At 39.8% G+C, this 18,544-nt stretch overlaps 1 protein-coding gene across 1 annotated transcript in view; it reads right to left on the bottom strand.

Annotated features, from left to right (window-relative positions):
• The window catches only part of pde10a (phosphodiesterase 10A), a 132,331-nt gene that overhangs the window by 33,957 nt on the left and 79,830 nt on the right, over positions 1-18,544 (bottom strand). Inside the window, exons 5-12 of the mRNA XM_084141418.1 lie at positions 18,439-18,488; positions 17,726-17,860; positions 17,103-17,264; positions 15,412-15,462; positions 13,931-13,989; positions 11,475-11,526; positions 6,565-6,707; positions 4,762-4,854 (exon numbers count right to left, since the gene is read on the bottom strand). Of these exons, the coding sequence (XP_083997544.1) occupies positions 4,762-4,854; positions 6,565-6,707; positions 11,475-11,526; positions 13,931-13,989; positions 15,412-15,462; positions 17,103-17,264; positions 17,726-17,860; positions 18,439-18,488 (745 nt within the window). The remainder of the gene's footprint in view (positions 1-4,761; positions 4,855-6,564; positions 6,708-11,474; positions 11,527-13,930; positions 13,990-15,411; positions 15,463-17,102; positions 17,265-17,725; positions 17,861-18,438; positions 18,489-18,544) is intronic.

Genomic DNA, 18,544 nt, shown 5'->3' with positions numbered 1-18,544 from the left:
GTGGCATGTTGATAGAGTCATACAGTAGTTGATTCTCACAACTTATTTATACTTACTGTGCCTTGCTAAAGTATTCAGACCCCTTGGATTTCCTCACATTTTATTGTGTTACAACGTGGGATTAAAATGGATGTAATTGTAATTTTTGGTCAACAATCTACACAAAATGCTCTGTAATGTCAAATTGGAAGAAAAAAAACGATCAACTATAGTCGTTCCATAGGTATTCAGACCCTTTATTTAGGCAAGCCTAAATTAGTTCAGGAGTAAAATTTGGCTTAAGAAATCACATAATAAGTTACATGGATTCACTCCGTGTGAAATAATTGGGGTTGACATTATTTTTTTAAATGACTAACCCTTCCTCTGTCCCCCATACATACAACATCTGAAAGGTCCCTCACTCAGTCAAGTATTGAATTTCAAGCACAGATTCAACTACAAAGACCAGGGAGCTTTTCGAAAGCCTCATAAAGAAGGGCAGTGATTGGTAGATGGGTAAAAATAACAAATCAGACATTGAATATCTCTTTAAGCATGGTCAAGTTAATAATTATGCTGTGGATTATGTATTAAACCACCCAGATACATCAAAGATACAGTCGTCCTTCTGAACTGAGCTGCAGGACAGGAAGGAAACTGCTCAGGGATATCACCATGTGGCCATTGGGGATTTTAAAACAGCTACAGAGTGATGGGAGAAAACTGAGGATGGATCAACAACATTGTAGTGACTCTACAATAATGACCTAAACGACAGAGTAAAAAGAATAATACAAATATACAGAATAAAAAATATATTCCAAAACATGCAAAGCACTAAAGTAATACTGCAAAAAAAAAACAGTAAAGGAATACACTTTTTGGCCTAAATGCAAAGCCTTATGTTTCGGGCAAATCCAACACAACACATCACTGAGTAACTGCCTCCTTATTTTAAAGCATGGTGGTGGCTGCATCATGGTATGGGTACGCTTGAAATCGGCAAAGTTTTTCACGATAAAAATAAATGGGATGGAGCTAAGAACAGACATAATCCTAGAGGAGAACCTGGTTCAGCCTGCCATTAGCCTCCCGAGTGGCGCAGTGGTCTAAGGCACTGCATCGCAGCGCTAGCTGTGCCACTAGAGATCCTAGTTCGAATCCAGGCTCTGTCGTAGCCGGCCGCGACCGGGAGACCCATGGGGCGGCGCACAATTGGCCCAGTGTCGTCCAGGGTAGGGGAGGGAATGGCCGGCAGGGATGTAGCTCAGTTGGTGGGTTCGATTCCCACGGGGGGCCAGTATGAAAAATTAAAAATTAATAATGTATGCACTCACTAACTGTAAGTCGCTCTGGATAAGAGCGTCTGCTAAATGAAAAAAATGTAAATGCTTTACACCAGACACTGGGAGAGGAATTCACCTTTCACCAATAACCTACAACACAAGGGCAAATCTACACTGCTGCTTACCAAGAAGACAGTGAATGTCTTGAGTGGCTAAATTACAGTGCCTTGCAAAAGTATTCATCCCCCTTGGCATTTTTCCTATTTTGTTGCATTACAACCTGTAATTAAAATAGATTTTTATTTGGATTTCATGTAATGGACATACACAAAATAGTCGAAATTGGTGAAGTGAAATGAAAAAAATTACTTGTTTCAAAACATTATTAAAAAATAAATAACGGAAAAGTGGTGCGTGTATATGTATTCACCCCCTTTGCTATGAAGCCCCTAAATAAGATATGGTGCAACCAATTACCTTCAGAAGTCACATAATTAGTTAAATAAAGTCCACCTGTGTGCAATCTAAGTGCCACATGATCTCAGTATATATATATATATATATATATATATATATATATACAGTGCCCTCCACAATTATTGGCACCCCTGTTTAAGATGTGGTCGAGGACTTCCAAAAATTCTCCTTTTTTTTTAAACAACATAGAACCCAAATGCAAAAAAAGAGAAAAATCCAACCTTTTATTTAAGTACATTACTTTGGGGTAAAAAAAAAAAAATCACACATTTAGAAAAAAAAAAACTTGAAATCATGTGTCCCACAATTATTGGCACCCCTGATGTTAATACTTTGTACAACCCCCTTTTGCCAACAAGACAGCACTTAATCTCCTCCTATAACATTTCACAAGATTGGAGAACACAGAGAGAGGGATCTTTGACCATTCTTCTTTGCACAATCTTTCTAGATCATCCAGTGTCCTGGGTCCTCTCTTATGCACTCTCCTCTTTAGCTCGCCCCACAGGTTTTCGATTGGGTTGAGGTCTGGGGACTGAGATGGCCATGGGAGGACCTTGAGTTTGTGACTGCTGAACCATTTTTGTGTAGATTTTGCCACATGTTTTGGATCATTATCCTGCTGAAAGACCCAATGACGACCCATCTTCAGCTTTCTGGCAGAGGCCATCAGGTTTTTATTTAAAATGTCCTGGTAGTTCAAAGCGTTCATAATGCCATGCACCCTAACAAGGTTCCCAGGGCCTTTGGAAGAGAAACAGGCCCACAGCATCACAGATCCTCCACCATACTTCACGGTGGGCATGAGGTGCTTTTCGGCATACTCATCTTTTGTTTTACGCCAGACCCACTTAGAGTGTTTGTTGCCAATAAGCTCAATCTTAGTCTCATCTGACCAAAGCACACGAGATCCCAGTTGAAGTCCCAGTGCCGCTTAGCAAACTCCAGACGTTTACGTTTGTGAGTGTTAGTGAGAAAAGGCTTTTTCCTTGCATGCCTCCCAAACAGCTTGTTGGCATGTAGAGAGCGTCTGATGGTTGTTTTGGAGACTTTGTGACCCCAAGATGCCACTCTTTGAGCTTAGGACTTTTTTTTACTTCTCTTACCATCCTCCTCACTGTGCGTTGTGGCAAGATAAACTTGGGACCTCTTCCAGCCTTGTTTGTCACTGTTCCAGTTGTTTTAAACTTCTTAATGATTCCTCTGACTGTAGATACGGGCAAGTTAAGGCGAGTGGCTATTTTCTTGTAGCCATTGCCTGACTTATGAAGGTCGACACAAATCTGCCTTACTTGAATGGTGTGTTCTCTTGTCTTTGCCATGTTGACAAATGGGTAAGAGAATTAGGCCTCTGTGTCACGTCATATTTATACCCCAGGGAAACAGGAAGTCATGAATTACTAATTAAAAGTTCCTAGATACCCTGACCAACTTTAGCAACTACAGAAAAATATATTTTAAAAAAAATCAATTAAAATTTTCAGCGGAATTGTTAGGGGTGCCAATAATTGTGGGACACATGATTTAAAGTTTTTTTTTTTCTAAATGTGTGATTTTTTTTTTTACCACCAAAGTAATGTACTTAAATAAAAGGTTGGATTTTTCTATTTTTTTGCATTTGGGTTCTATGTTGTTTAAAAAAAATGAGAATTTTTGGAAGTCCTCGACCACATCTTAAACAGGGGTGCCAATAATAGTGGAGGGCACTGTATATATATATATATATATACACCTGTTCTAAAAGGCCCCAGAGTCTGCAACACTACTAAGCAAGGGGCACCACCAAGCAAGCGGCACCATGAAGACCAAGGAGCTCTCAAAACAGGTCAGGGACAAAGTTGTGGAGAAGTACAGAAACAAAAATAGAACTGTTTGGCCATAATGACCATCGTTATGTTTGGAGGAAAATAAATCATACTCTCTACTATTATTCGGATACATCACATTCTTAAAATAAAGTGGTGATCCTAACTGACCTAAGACAGGGAATTTTTTACTAGGATTAAATGTCAGGAATTGAGTTTAAATGTATTTGGCTAAAAGTGTATGTAAACTTCCGACTTCAACTGTATAGTGCACTTCTTTTGACCAGGGTCCATGTGGATCTGGTCAAAGGTAGTGCACTATATTCATCCGTCACGTTGTTGCCATTGTTATCAACGTTCTACAGATGCCGCAGCATATTGATTTCCCACTGATGATTAATGCTCAGTGTTTCTGAACGTGGGCTAGTGACTGTTTTTAGTCAAAATTACACTTTAGTGGCCTGGAAATACGATGACATTGCCGAAATAGACAAATAATTAGTAGAAAACAACTTTGACATCATTATGATGTCATACATTTTACTTTAAAGAGATGGCAATGTTGCCACGAGCTAGCAAAGAGAGATGGCAATGTTGACATTAGCTAGCAAAGTTAGTCAGAAATAGCCAACAATGTTAAACGTTAGCTAGCTAAAATGTCGGTGCTCTCCCTTCTAATCTTAGCTAGCCAGCTAACGTTATTCTGCATCTAAAGTAAATCTGGCGACATCACAATGATGACAAAAGCTTGTCCTGCTAATTATTTGCCTCCTTTCGAAATGTCATCGTGTTTCCAAGCCACAGTAGTGCACTTTAGAAGAAATCTTCATCAGCACCTATTGAGACTTTATTTATTTAACTAGGCAAGTCAGTTAAGAACAAATTCTTATTTACAATGACGGCCTACCCTGGCCAAACCTGGACGACGCTGGGCCAATTGTGCGCCCGCCCTATGGGACTCCCAATCACGGCCGGATTGTGATACAGCCTGGAATTGAACCAGGGTCTGTAGTGACGCCTCCAGCACTGAGATGCATTGAGATGCAGTGCCTTAGCCCACTGCGCCACTCGGGACTGCATTGAGTGGAATGCTCAGCTGGGCATCAGTCATAAAGCGAGCGTTCAAAACAATGTTGTGACGAAACGTGCAACCCATAAATAGGAAATAGGGTGCCATTTCAGACGCAGACAGGGTAAAATGGGAGTTTCACCTATTAAAGCGTGGGTCTGCATAGGCGTCTGGGATGTTAAGGACCTCCCCCGTCCGTGCCACTTGGCCCGCTATTCCTTTCTCTATAGAAAACCTGGACGAGGAGAGGACAGAAGAGCGCTGGAGGTTACAACCATAGATCCTAGTTTCCCTGTTCTAGGATTCTAGTTTCCCTGCTCTAGGATTCTAGTTCCCCTGTTCTAGGATTCTAGTTTCCCTGTTCTAGGATCCTAGTTCCCCTGCTCTAGGATTCTAGTTTCCCTGCTCTAGGATTCTAGTTTCCCTGTTCTAGGATTCTAGTTTCTCTGTTCTAGGATTCTAGTTCCCCTGTTCTAGGATTCTAGTTTCCCTGTTCTAGGATTCTAGTTCCCCTGTTCTAGGATTCTAGTTCCCCTGTTCTATTACATTTACATTTACATTTTAGTCATTTAGCAGACGCTCTTATCCAGAGCGACTTACAGTTAGCGCATACATTATTTTATCGAACCCACAACCCTGGCGTTGCAAACGCCATGCTCTACCAACTGAGCTACATCCCCTGCCGGCCATTCCCTCCCCTACCCTGGACGACGCTGGGCCAATTGTGCGCCGCCCCATGGGTTCTATGATTCTAGTTCCCCTGTTCTAGGATTCTAGTTCCCCTGTTCTATGATTCTAGTTCCCCTGTTCTATGATTCTAGTTCCCCTGTTCTAGGATTCTAGTTTCCCTGTTCTAGGATTCTAGTGTCCCTGTTCTAGGATTCTAGTTCCCCTGTTCTATGATTCTAGTTCCCCTGTTCTAGGATTCTAGTTCCCCTGTTCTAGGGATTTTAGTTTTGCTGTTCTAGGATTCTAGTTTCCCCGTTCTAGGGATTTTAGTTACGACGTTCTAGGATTGTAGCTTCTCTGTTCTAGGATTGTAATTTCCCTGTTCTATGATTGTAGCTTACCCATTCTAGGATTGTAATTTCCCCATTCCTTGATTGTAGTTTCCCCGTTCTAGGGATTATAGTTCCCCTGTTCTATGATTCTAGTTCACCTGTTCTATGATTCTAGTTCCCCTGTTCTTTGATTCTAGTTCCCCTGTTCTATGATTCTAGTTCCCCTGTTCTAGGATTCCAGTTTCCCTGTTCTAGGATTCTAGTGTCCCTGTTCTAGGATTCTAGTTCTATAGTTACAACTGCTCAGCTGCTGTCACCAGAGTATCGTTCACACAATCACTAGTCAATTCAACATAGTCCGTCAGAGAATCGTTCACACAATCACTAGTCAATTCAACATAGTCCGTCAGAGAATCGTTCACACAATCACTAGTCAATTCAACATAGTCCGTCAGAGAATCGTTCACACAATCACTAGTCAATTCAACATAGTCCGTCAGAGAATCGTTCACACAATCACTAGTCAATTCAACATAGTCCGTCATAGAATCGTTCACACAATCACTAGTCAATTCAACACAGTCCGTCAGAGAATCGTTCACACAATCACTAGTCAATTCAACATAGTCCGTCAGAGAATCGTTCACACAATCACTAGTCAATTCAACATAGTCCGTCATAGAATCGTTCACACAATCACTAGTCAATTCAACACAGTCCGTCATAGAATCGTTCACACAATCACTAGTCAATTCAACATAGTCCGTCAGAGAATCGTTCACACAATCACTAGTCAATTCAACATAGTCCGTCATAGAATCGTTCACACAATCACTAGTCAATTCAACACAGTCCGTCATAGAATCGTTCACATGATCACAAGTCAATTCAACACAACTCTTCAGAGAATCACTCACATAAGCAGTATCAATCATGACCCTTACCGAATCTCTTTGGTTTTCCTGAAGACAGGTTTGCCCTCGCTCTCCTCCCCGATGTCAAACAGGTCTGAGTACAGTTCGTTGTTATTGTGGTCCACCTGGAATAGTGCACATCTATCTGCATTCACCAGGTTTTTTGCATATATCTGAAACACAACACCACGATAAAGCCCATCAGTACGGTACACAGAAAGACATGGTCACACAGACAGGGGCGAATCTTAACCTCCCTTCCCATTGATATCAACCCATGACTAAATTAACATTTAACTTAAAGCGGAAGTCAGGATTCACGGTAACACTTTACAATAAGGTTATATATGTAAAGGGTTATATAAAGGGGTTGTAATTACGTTATTAACTATTATTGAATCATTTGTAAATGCATTAATAAACCTTTAATACATTGGTCAAAATAGTGCAATAACTGGTCAGTGTTTGCCAAATAGTGAGCCAATATTTACCTCCAGTTATTAACCATTTAGAAATGCACTTAGTAACGCTTTTAAGATGAACCCTTATGTTTCATCATAAGACCTTATTTTCTATAGTTGCACAGTTGAACAATAGTTATTTTCTCACTTTTGGGTGTGATGCATTGGTGCTCTGTCCCAGGAACAGAGGTTGGTTTTCATGATGCGTCTAATAATAATAATAATAATAATAATAATAATAATAATAATAATAATAATAATGATAATAATAATAATAATAATAATAATAATAATGATAATAATAATAATAATAATGATAATAATAATAATAATAATAATAATGATAATAATGATAATAATAATAATAATAATAATAATAATGTATAACTGCTAAAAGCATACCTTATTTTAAAGTGACAGATATATAAACATTTATAACTGAGTTGTCAACATTTATAACTGCAAAGATTATACCATATTTTAAAGTGCCAATCCACTAACTCATTAACAAATGAGTTAGCAACATTTATCACTGCAAAAATTATACATTTAGCAGACGCTCTTATCCAGAGCGACTTACAGTTAGTGAGTGCATACATTTTCATACTGGCCCCTCGTGGGAAACGAACCCACAACCCTGGCGTTGCAAGCGCCATGCTCTACCAACTGAGCTACAGGGGACCAGTATGTATTTTAAAGTGCCAATCCACTAACTCATTAACAAATTAGTTAACAACATTTATTAATGAGTTAGGCCTACTAATATTTATATAACTTCTAAAAATAAGTGGAAACCTTCTGGCCATTTATTAATGAGTTGCAAACATTTATAACAGCATATAATCTCCTCAAACATGAAATACATAATAAGAACAAAATGTAATTTAATGGAAGGATACATTGAGAAAACATTTTAATTGCAGTGACTCAAATCTGTAGCCTATCATTGGTATAGTGAGTAGCCTAGCTAATTCAGATAAACAGGGGGAGTCTTTTTCTCCTCTGTTTAACATTACAAGTCAGAATAGAAATTGATAACAGATTTAGCATACAACATCTCCTGGTCCCCTTCTGTGTCTTCATCTGTTTATTTCTTGTTAAGCATTTTCCCATCCTGGAGTCTGAGACCGTATGGGAATCTGTGGGAGAGAAGAGGAATTTATGACGATTCACTCTAGCTACACAAAACTATACTATCATCATTATCATCATTTATACCATTTAGGCTTAGCTAGTTATGTTATCCACTGCTAGCTAATAATAATATTAATAATAGCTAGCTAGTGTTTAACATTACTTGCTAACACTAATAGCTATCTACCTGTCAAGACTTCCGCAGAGGCTGCCTCCCCTCCTTGTTCGGACAGGCTTTCGGCGCTCGTCGTCACCAGCTTACTAACCACTGCCGCTCCTATATTCATCATTGCATTTGTCTTGTCTTGTCATTACACACACCTGGTTCTTATCCCCTCGTTAGTCCGTGTATAAGTGTTCCCTCTGCCCCCCTTGTCCTTGTGGGTGATTGTTTAATTGTGAGAGTCGTGGAGCTCGGTGGAGCGTTTTGTTTGTCGCTATTCCAGCGCATTTGTGTGTAAAGACGGAATAAACTCTGTATTCTGTGATTACCCTCCTGCGCCTGACTCCTTCCATCACACTCATCACACTACCACAGATGAAAGGGGTTAGCTATTTATCTTTTTTTTTTTTCACTAGGTAGTTAGCTAGCTAGTATGTGTTAGTCTTAAAATTGGAACCACTAGTGTGCTGACAAAGGATGCTAGTTAGCTAACTTACCAGCTACCTAGCTAGAGACAAAAAGTTAGATAACTAGCTCAGTTCAAAAGTTAGATAACTAGCTAGCTAGTGTGCTAATCCAAAAAAGCTAGCTAAACAAATTGCATGGAAATTCTGCCATGCTGATGTTAACTAGCTAGCTGGCAGCTAAAGCTTTCCAGCTAGCTAGCGAACCTAACTAGCCAGCAAATGTGTTCTACTTAGCTAGCTAACTATATCGTGCCAAATATTATCTTGTGTAAAATGGTCTAGTAGAATTTATATATTCAAAAATACATTTGAGGTTTTACCTTGAGGTTTCTCAAATGACTGCCTCGCCTGGTTCACCAACTACTTCTCAGATAGAGTTCAATGTGTCAAATCGGATGGCCTGTTGTCTGGACCTCTGGCAGTCTCTATGGGGGTGCCACAGGGTTTAATTATCGGGCCGACTCTATTCTCTTTGTATATCAATGATGTCGCTCTTGCTACTGGTGACTCTCAGATCCACCTCTATGCAGACGACACCATTTTGTATACATCTGGCCCTTCATTGGACACTGTGTTAACAAACCTCCAAACGAGCTTCAATGCCATACAACACTCCTTCCGTAGCCTCCAACTGCTCTTAAACGCTAGTAAAACTAAATGCATGCTCTTCAATCGAACGCTGCTTGCACCCGCCTGCCCGACTAGAATCACTACTCTCGGCGGGTCTGACTTAGAATATGTAGACAACTACAAATACCTAGGTGTCTGGTTAGACCGTAAACTCTCCTTCCAGACTCACATTAAGCATCTCCAATCCAAAGTTAAATCTAGAATCGGCTTCCTATTTCACAACAAAGCCTCCTTCACTCATGCTGCCAAACATGCCCTCGTAAAACGGACTATCCTACCGATCCTTGACTTCGGCGATGTCATTTACAAAATAGCCTCCAACACTCTACTCAGCAAATTGGATGTAGTCTATTACAGTGCCATCCGTTTTGTCACCAAAGCCCCATATACTACCCACCATTGTGACCTGTACGCTCTCGTTGGCTGGCCCTCACTACATATTAGTCGCCAAACACACTGGCTCCAGGTAATCTATAAATCACTGCTAGGCAAATCCCCGCCTTATCTTAGCTCATTGGTCATCATAGCAACACCCACCCGTAGTATGCGCTCCAGCAGGTATATCTCACTGGTCATCCCCAAAGCCAACACCTCCTTTGGCCGCCATTCCTTCCAGTTCTCTGCTGCAAATGACTGGAACGAACTGCAAACATCTCTGAAGCTGGAGACTCTGATCTCCCTCACTAACTTTAAGCATCAGTTGGCAGAGCAGCTTACCGATCACTGCACCTGTACACAGCCCATCTGTAATTAGCCCACCCACCCAACTACCTAATCCCCATATCGTTATTTATTTTGCTAATTTGCACCCCAGTATCTCTATTTGCACATCATCTTCTGCACATCTATCATTCCAATGTTAATACTAAATTGTAATTATTTTGCACTATGGCCTATTTATTGCCTTACCTCCATAACTTACTACATTTGCACACACTGTATATATATTTTCTATTGTGTTATTGACTGTACGTTTTGTTTACTCCATATGTAACTCTGTGTTGTTGTTGTTTTTATCGCACTGCTTTGCTTTATCTTGGACAGGTCGCAATTGTAAATGAAAACTTGTTCTCAACTGGCTTACCTGGTTAAATAAAGGTATATATAAAAAATAAATAAACTAATGCTAGCTAGCTAACGTTTCCTAGCTAACTAGGACGTAGGTGCTAGCTAACATTAGCTAGCTACTTAGCTAGCTGAGCAGTATGCTAAATCATCCAGCAGAACTTCCGAAACCAGTGAACCACACCACTAACTTGAGGTCTTCAGATGAGGCCTTTCATTCCTGGAATAAATAAGTGTACCAATGCATCATCAGGGTTTCCAGCATGGGGCAAGACACATCATGGGAGTTGACCATTGGTCTGAAAACCAACCATTTCTGCTCTTGGGACAGAGCAACAATACATCACACCCAAATGTGACAAAATAACTATTGTTTAACTGTGCAACCATTGAAAATAAGGTTGCATGATGATACATAAGGGTTCAATATTATATGCATTTGTAAGTGCATTTATAAATGGTTAATAGCTTTAGGTAAATAGTGGCTCACTATTTGGCAAGCACTGACTGGCTATCGCACTAGTTTTACCTATTTGTTATAACCCATATATTAACGGTTTATAATGCATTTACAAATGATAAAATAACCGTTAATAACATAATTACAAACCCTTTATAAACCCTTTACAAATGGAACCTTATTGTAAAGTGTTCCCGGATTCACTGCAGGGTTCGTTGTAATCATAAATCGATTCAGAATGGTATTTTATACAGTACATGTTAGCAAGGCAATACAAGTTGAAGTTACATAAAAGTCAGGTAAAAACAATCAAAAACAGGATGTGAGACATATGAACTGAGATGACACCAGTGGCACATGGCAATACAATATACAGTATGTCCCCACAACACAACACACCTCCACTGTCCTCATAGACATTCTAGGCAACCATGGTGGACTTGGGCCAGAAATACATGGAAGTCCCTTCCATGAAATAGCATGCATCACTACAAATAGAGAAACAAACACAAAATAGACTAAATACGAAATAGACAACACACAAACAAACAAAAACGTACCATTATATGTTCAAGTAGAGAATCTATTGCCACAATGTTGTCAAAGTACGTTCTGTTGGAGAAAGAGAGAGAATGATAATCTAAGGGTATTAATGATTGATAAGGGTATGGGTGATAAGGGGTATAATAAGGATATTAATAATAAGGGTATGAATGATACGGGTATTGATGATTGATAAGGGCATTGATGATTGATAAGGATATAGATGATTGATAAGGGTAATGATGATTGATAAGGGTATGAATGATAAGGGTATTGATTATTGATAAGAGTATGAATGATAAGGGTATGATAAGGATATGAATGATAAGGGTATGAATGATAAGGGTATTGATGATTGATAAGGACATTGTTGATTGATAAGGGTAATGATGATTGATAAGGGTATGAATGATAAGAAGGTTGATGGTTGATAAGGGTATGAATGATAAGGGTATTGATGATTGATAAGGGCATTGACGATTGATAAGGGTATATATGATTTTTAAGGGTATTGACGATTGATAAGGGTATTGATGATTGATAAGGGTATGAATGATAAGGGTATTGATGATTGATAAGGGCATTGATGATTGATAAGGATATAGATGATTGATAAGGGTAATGATGATTGATAAGGGTATGAATGATAAGAAGGTTGATGATTGATAAGGGTATGAATGATAAGGGTATGGATGATTGATAAGGGTATTGATGATTGATAAGGGTATATATGATTGATAAGGGTAATAATGATTGATAAGGGTATGAATGATAAGAAGGTTGATGATTGATAAGGGTATGTGTGATAAGGGTATGATAAGGATATGAATGATAAGGGTATTGATGATTGATAAGGATCTAGATGATTGATAAGGATATATATGATTGATAAGAGTAATGATGATTGATAAGGGTAATGATGATTGATAAGGGTAATGATGATTGATAAGGTTATGAATGATAAGGGTGTTGATGATTGATAAGGGTATAGATGATTATTAAGGGTATTGATGATTGATAAGGGTATGAATGATAAGGGTATTGATGATCGATAAGGATATAGATGATTGATAAGGGTAATGATGATTGATAAGGTTATGAATGATAAGGGTGTTGATGATTGATAAGGGTATAGATGATTGATAAGGGTATAGATTATTGATAAGGGTATTGATTATTGATAAGAGTATGAATGATAAGGATATGATAAGGATATGAATGATAAGGGTATGAATGATAAGGACATTGATGATTGATAAGGATATAGATGATTGATAAGGGTAATGATGATTGATAAGGGTATGAATGATAAGAAGGTTGATGATTGATAAGGGTATATATGATTTTTAAGGGTATTGACGATTGATAAGGGTATTGATGATTGATAAGGGTATGAATGATAAGGGTATGATAAGGATATAATTGATAAGGGTATGAATGATAAGGGTATTGATGATTGATAAGGGCATTGATGATTGATAAGGATATAGATGATTGATAAGGGTAATGATGATTGATAAGGGTATGAATGATAAGAAGGTTGATGATTGATAAGGGTATGATTTTTAAGGGTATTGATTGGTTTTCGCTCCAACCCTAATCTAGTCATCTGATTCTAATAATTAGCTGGTTGATAAGCTGAATCAGGTTAATTACAACTGGTGTTGGAGTGAAAACCTACAGGAGGGTAGCCCTCCAGGAACAGGGCTGGAGTGAAAACCTACAGGAGGGTAGCCCTCCAGGAACAGGTTTGGAGAGCCCTGCTGTAGATTTTTTAATATCATGGGCTTTCATGCGCCATTTCTATAGCCTACTGTAGAGCTGCATTTCAGATACACTAGACACTTGTATGTCGTAGCCTAGTGTAGACCAATATATATATGGTGTTATTAAGCTATATAAAACTATGTGTATGGCTGTATTTCAGATACGCTTTTGTACATCTAAATGGTGCAGTAATATGACTCAGGCTTAGCGAGCGAGCGAGCGAGCGATGAAAGAGGATGATTTTGATATCAAGCGCTGATCCCAATGACTCGACTGGCCCCCACATGGAGAGAAAGAGAACTGCTCATTTTGAAGCAGCAGGAAAATTCTCAGCGACAACAGAGTGATCAAGTTAAGATCCGACATCTGTATATGTGTCTGCTACTACAAGACAGAAGACACTTCTAGTAGGAAGCCATTGAGACAGACTTACTTTGACACTTCTAGTAGGAAGCCATTGAGACAGACTTACTTTGACACTTCTAGTAGGAAGCCATTGAGACAGACTTACTTTGACACTTCTAGTAGGAAGCCATTGAGACAGACTTACTTTGACACTTCTAGTAGGAAGCCATTGAGACAGACTTACTTTGACACTTCTAGTAGGAAGCCATTGAGACAGACTTACTTTGACACTTCTAGTAGGAAGCCATTGAGACAGACTTACTTTGACACTTCTAGTAGGAAGCCATTGAGACAGACTTACTTTGACACTTCTAGTAGGAAGTCATTGAGCTCAGTCTGTTTGGCTAGGCCTCTGCACACCTGGGGATACAACAACAACACGTCAGATGTTCAGCATTCAAACTAATGTCAATGATCGCATGCTAACAGTTAGTTAGCACTTTGTTTATGTGTCAATAGCAGCATTACAGCTTGAGCGAGAGGGGGGGGGGGAGAGAAAGAGAGAGAGAGTGACACCATTGCCTTAAATAAATGCAGACTGCTGTAACAAAATGGTGTATTTGTGGACAGACAGAAACATGAGAGAGACGCACTGTGACCCAGGATGCATTGGGACACTGTACCGTTCATTTAGGTACAAACAACAAGGATCCACAGGCCCATAATGACGTCCCTTTGGGGGGGCCAAGTCTAGAAGGCTTTAGGGTTGATTAGACTGAGACCTACCGGTAACCCAGTCACAGTGGAGTTCTGCTCCACACAAACACCATCATGAGAACACAACCGGGATAAAACACACATATGTAATTGTACTATGAGCATTATCTGAGCCAATTAAGTGTTGAAGCACAACAGTAGGCCATTATGTTCACATGACCACATGCTACTTATCAAGCATTTATCAAGAGTGTGTTATCAAGCATTTATCAAGAGTGTGTTATCAAGCATTTATCAAGTGTGTGTTATCAAGCATTTATCAAGTGTGTGTTATCAAGCATTTATCAAGAGTGTGTTATCAAGCATTTATCAAGAGTGTGTTATCAAGCATTTATCAAGAGTGTGTTATCAAGCATTTATCAAGAGTGTGTTATCAAGCATTTATCAAGTGTGTTATCAAGCATTTATCAAGAGTGTGTTATCAAGCATTTATCAAGAGTGTGTTATCAACCATTTATCAAGAGTGTGTTATCAAGCATTTATCAAGAGTGTGTTATCAAGCATTTATGAAGTGTGTGTTATCAAGCATTTATCAAGAGTGTGTTATCAAGCATTTATCAAGAGTGTGTTATCAAGCATTTATCAAGAGTGTGTTATCAAGCATTTATCAAGTGTGTGTTATCAAGCATTTATCAAGAGTGTGTTATCAAGCATTTATCAAGAGTGTGTTATCAAGCGTTTATCAAGAGTGTGTTATCAAGCATTTATCAAGAGTGTGTTATCAAGCATTTATCAAGAGTGTGTTATCAAGCATTTATCAAGAGTGTGTTATCAAGCATTTATCAAGAGTGTGTTATCAAGCATTTATCAAGAGTGTGTTATCAAGCATTTATCAAGAGTGTGTTATCAAGCATTTATCAAGTGTGTGTTATCAAGCATTTATCAAGCGTGTGTTATCAAGCATTTATCAAGAGTGTGTTATCAAGCATTTATCAAGAGTGTGTTACCAAGCGTTTATCAAGAGTATTATCAAGCATTTGTAACCAAATACACCTGAGACATCACATACGGAGACATTTCTTAACTGTCTGATGAAAAAAATAAGTTAAATAATCCAATGCTCACCTGTACTTGGTGAATAGCTACAGATGCCCATGCTAAACTCGCCGTTGCGACCTTTAAAAAAAAGAAAGAAGAGAAAATCATTATTATTTATTTATTCATTTATTTATTTGAAAGGGGACAATGCACATCAATTAACATTTCTGTATATGTGCCAGATTTCATCTGGGCAGATAGATTAAAAAACATAGCATCACAAATATTTAGCATATATATATATATATATATTTTAATAACAGTTCCATGTTCTAGAAATGTTGGGTAACATGTTTTTATATTTGACAGTAGGGATATTCATTAATATACACATAAACTGGACTATCATATGAATATGGGTAGCATTCATCATATAATGAGTATTCTCAGTATTCCACGCGTTTCCTCATCCTGTGTGTTTATCCAACCTAATGCCCTCTCCAATAATGCCTGGTACGTAATATCCCAGTAGGCAAAACTGGTTGAAAAGACGTCATTACAACGAGAATACATTGACGTTCTTATCACGTCATTACAACCATCTTGTCCCGCTGGGTAATCTAATAGCTAACCCCTCGGTGCCTGTCATCTATACATGTCTACATGTCTATGATTGGCTCAGTAGCAGCTGATATCAGCGTTCCAAAACCTTGGGCTGGTCCCCAGTGTCTGGCTGCTGCTCTCCTTATGAAGTCCTAATGGAGCTACTACAGGAAGTCATTGCCTAGCCCTCGACAGTCAAATGCTCCATTTACACAGACAGGCTTGGTGTGTGTGTGTGTGTGTGTGTGTCTGTGCGTGCATGCCAGCGCGTGTTCAAATCGAATCAAATCAAACTGCCACATGCGCCGAATACAACAGGTGAAGCCCTTACTTACTTGCATACTTACAAGCCCTTAACCAACAATGCAGTTTAAAGAAAAATAAGTGTTAAGTAAAGAAATAGATAAGTTAAACATTTAAATAACAAATAATTAAAGAGCAGCAGTAAAATAAAATAACAGTAGGGAGGCTATATACAGGGGGTACTGGTACAGAGTCAATTTAGGTAATATGTACATGTGGATAGAGTTAAAGTGACTATGCATAGATAATAAACAGAGAGTAGCAGAAGCGTAAAAAAAGGGGGGGTGGGGTGGGGTGTGGTGGGGTGTGGTGGGGTGGGGGGACAATGCAAATAGTCTGGGCAGCCATGATTAGCTGTTCAGGAGTCTTATGGCTTGGGGGTAGAAGCTGTTTAGAAGCCTTTTGGACCTAGACTTGGTGCTCCGGTACCGCTTGCCGTGCGGTAGCAGAGAGAACAGTCTATGACTAGGGTGGCTTCCTCTGACACCGCCTGGTATAGAGGTCCTGGATGGCAGGAAGCTTGGCACCAGTGATGTACTGGGCCGTACGCACTACCCTCTGGAGGCCGAGCAGTTGCCATACCAGGCGGTGATGCAACCAGTCAAGATGCCCTCGATGGTGCAGCTGTAGAACTTGTTGAGGATCTGAGGACCCATGCCAAATCTTTTCAGTCTCCTGAGGGGAAAAAGGCTTTGTCGTGCCCTCTTCACGACTGTCTTGGTGCGTTTGGACCATGATAGTTTGTTGGTGACGTGGACACCAAGGAACTTGAAGCTCTCAACCTGTTCCACTACAGGTTCGTGTTTGTGTGTCTGTGCGTGTTTGTGTGTCTGTGCGTGTTTGTGTGTCTGTGCGTGTTTGTGTGCTTGTACCTCCTGGTTGCTGGTATTGAAGGGCTCGTGGCCACAGTGCCGATGCAGCTCCAGGATAGCTATGAGGTCACCGATGGCAGTGAGGATGGGCAGGCACAGGACAGAGTGAACATGAATCCCTGAGTCTGAGTCCTGTCCTGTGCCTTCTGGGAAACGCTGGTCCTGGAGAGAGAGAGAGCGAGATTAGACTCTAAAGGTCAGAGGTTAGGGGGCAGGTGTTAAAGGTAATGAGGATGAGAAGGCAAAGGACAGAGTGAACATGAATCCCTGAGTCGGAATCCCTGAGTCGGAATCCCTGAGTCGGAATCCCTGAGTCGGAATCCCTGAGTCGGAATCCCTGAATATCCTGCACACCCAGTCAGGTGTTATGAGGTCAAAGCATTTGAAATATAACCAAATACTTTGGGAAGTTTGATTTATCCTGCATTAGGGTTAGGGTTTTTGGGTTAGGGTTAGGTATATTTATAATATGCTGAATCTCACCCCTGTGATGTCCTCCACTAGCAGTGTTTTGGGTTATAGTTAAGTATATTTATAATATGCTGAATCTCACCCCTGTGATGTCCTCCACTAGCAGTGTTTTGGGTTATAGTTAAGTATATTTATAATATGCTGAATCTCACCCCTGTGATGTCCTCCACTAGCAGTGTTTTGCGTGTTGTGGCGACGTGTGCGGCGATGGTGGTCCCAAACATGATGGGGCCAGCTGGGATGAGAAGACCGTCCTTAGTCCCCGTCGGTTTAAACAAACACACACTCTGACGAGAGAGAGAGAGAGAGAGAGAGAGAGAGAGAGAGAGAGAGAGAGAGAGAGAGAGAGAGAGAGAGAGAGAGAGAGAGAGAGAGAGAGAGAGAGAGAGAGAGAGAGAGAGAGAGAGAGAGAGAGAGAGAGAGAGAGAGAGAGAGAGAGAGAGAGAGAGAGATGCACATGGGATACAATCAATCAGGAGGGACCAGAGATGGAGAGAGATGCACATGGGATACACTCAATCAGGAGGGACCAGAGATGGAGAGAGATAAACATGGGATACACTCAATCAGTCACTTACTATGCACTTCATCGTGTTAGTCATTAACAGATGAACTAACACAAACTCTGAGACGAGATACGGGATACACTCAATGACTCACTTAAAGGTGCAATCTGCAATATTTACTATTATTTCAATGAATGATTTACACACATTTACTCTTGAGGATATACAGTACATTGTACATTCTTCATTAATTAAGGATTGGGGCTTTTAACACTCATCACTCACTAGACTATATCAGCGGAGCTCAGAGTAGTTGATCTGTGCTCATCGCCAGAAGATATTGTATGTGGTTCACTCACATTGTTGCATTCTCCCATGAAGTAAAGTGCAAATCCATCTGCTTTCGTGGCTGATTAAAGACAAGGAGATAAGAGAAAAGTTACAATCTGTAGTTACACAGATGGT

This window comes from Coregonus lavaretus (genome assembly GCF_964263955.1).
Source record: "Coregonus lavaretus genome assembly, chromosome: 25".
Taxonomy (NCBI): Eukaryota; Metazoa; Chordata; class Actinopteri; order Salmoniformes; family Salmonidae; genus Coregonus; species Coregonus lavaretus.
The sequence above is the reverse complement of the archived record's forward strand: the minus strand, read 5'-3'. Positions and strand labels throughout refer to the sequence as shown.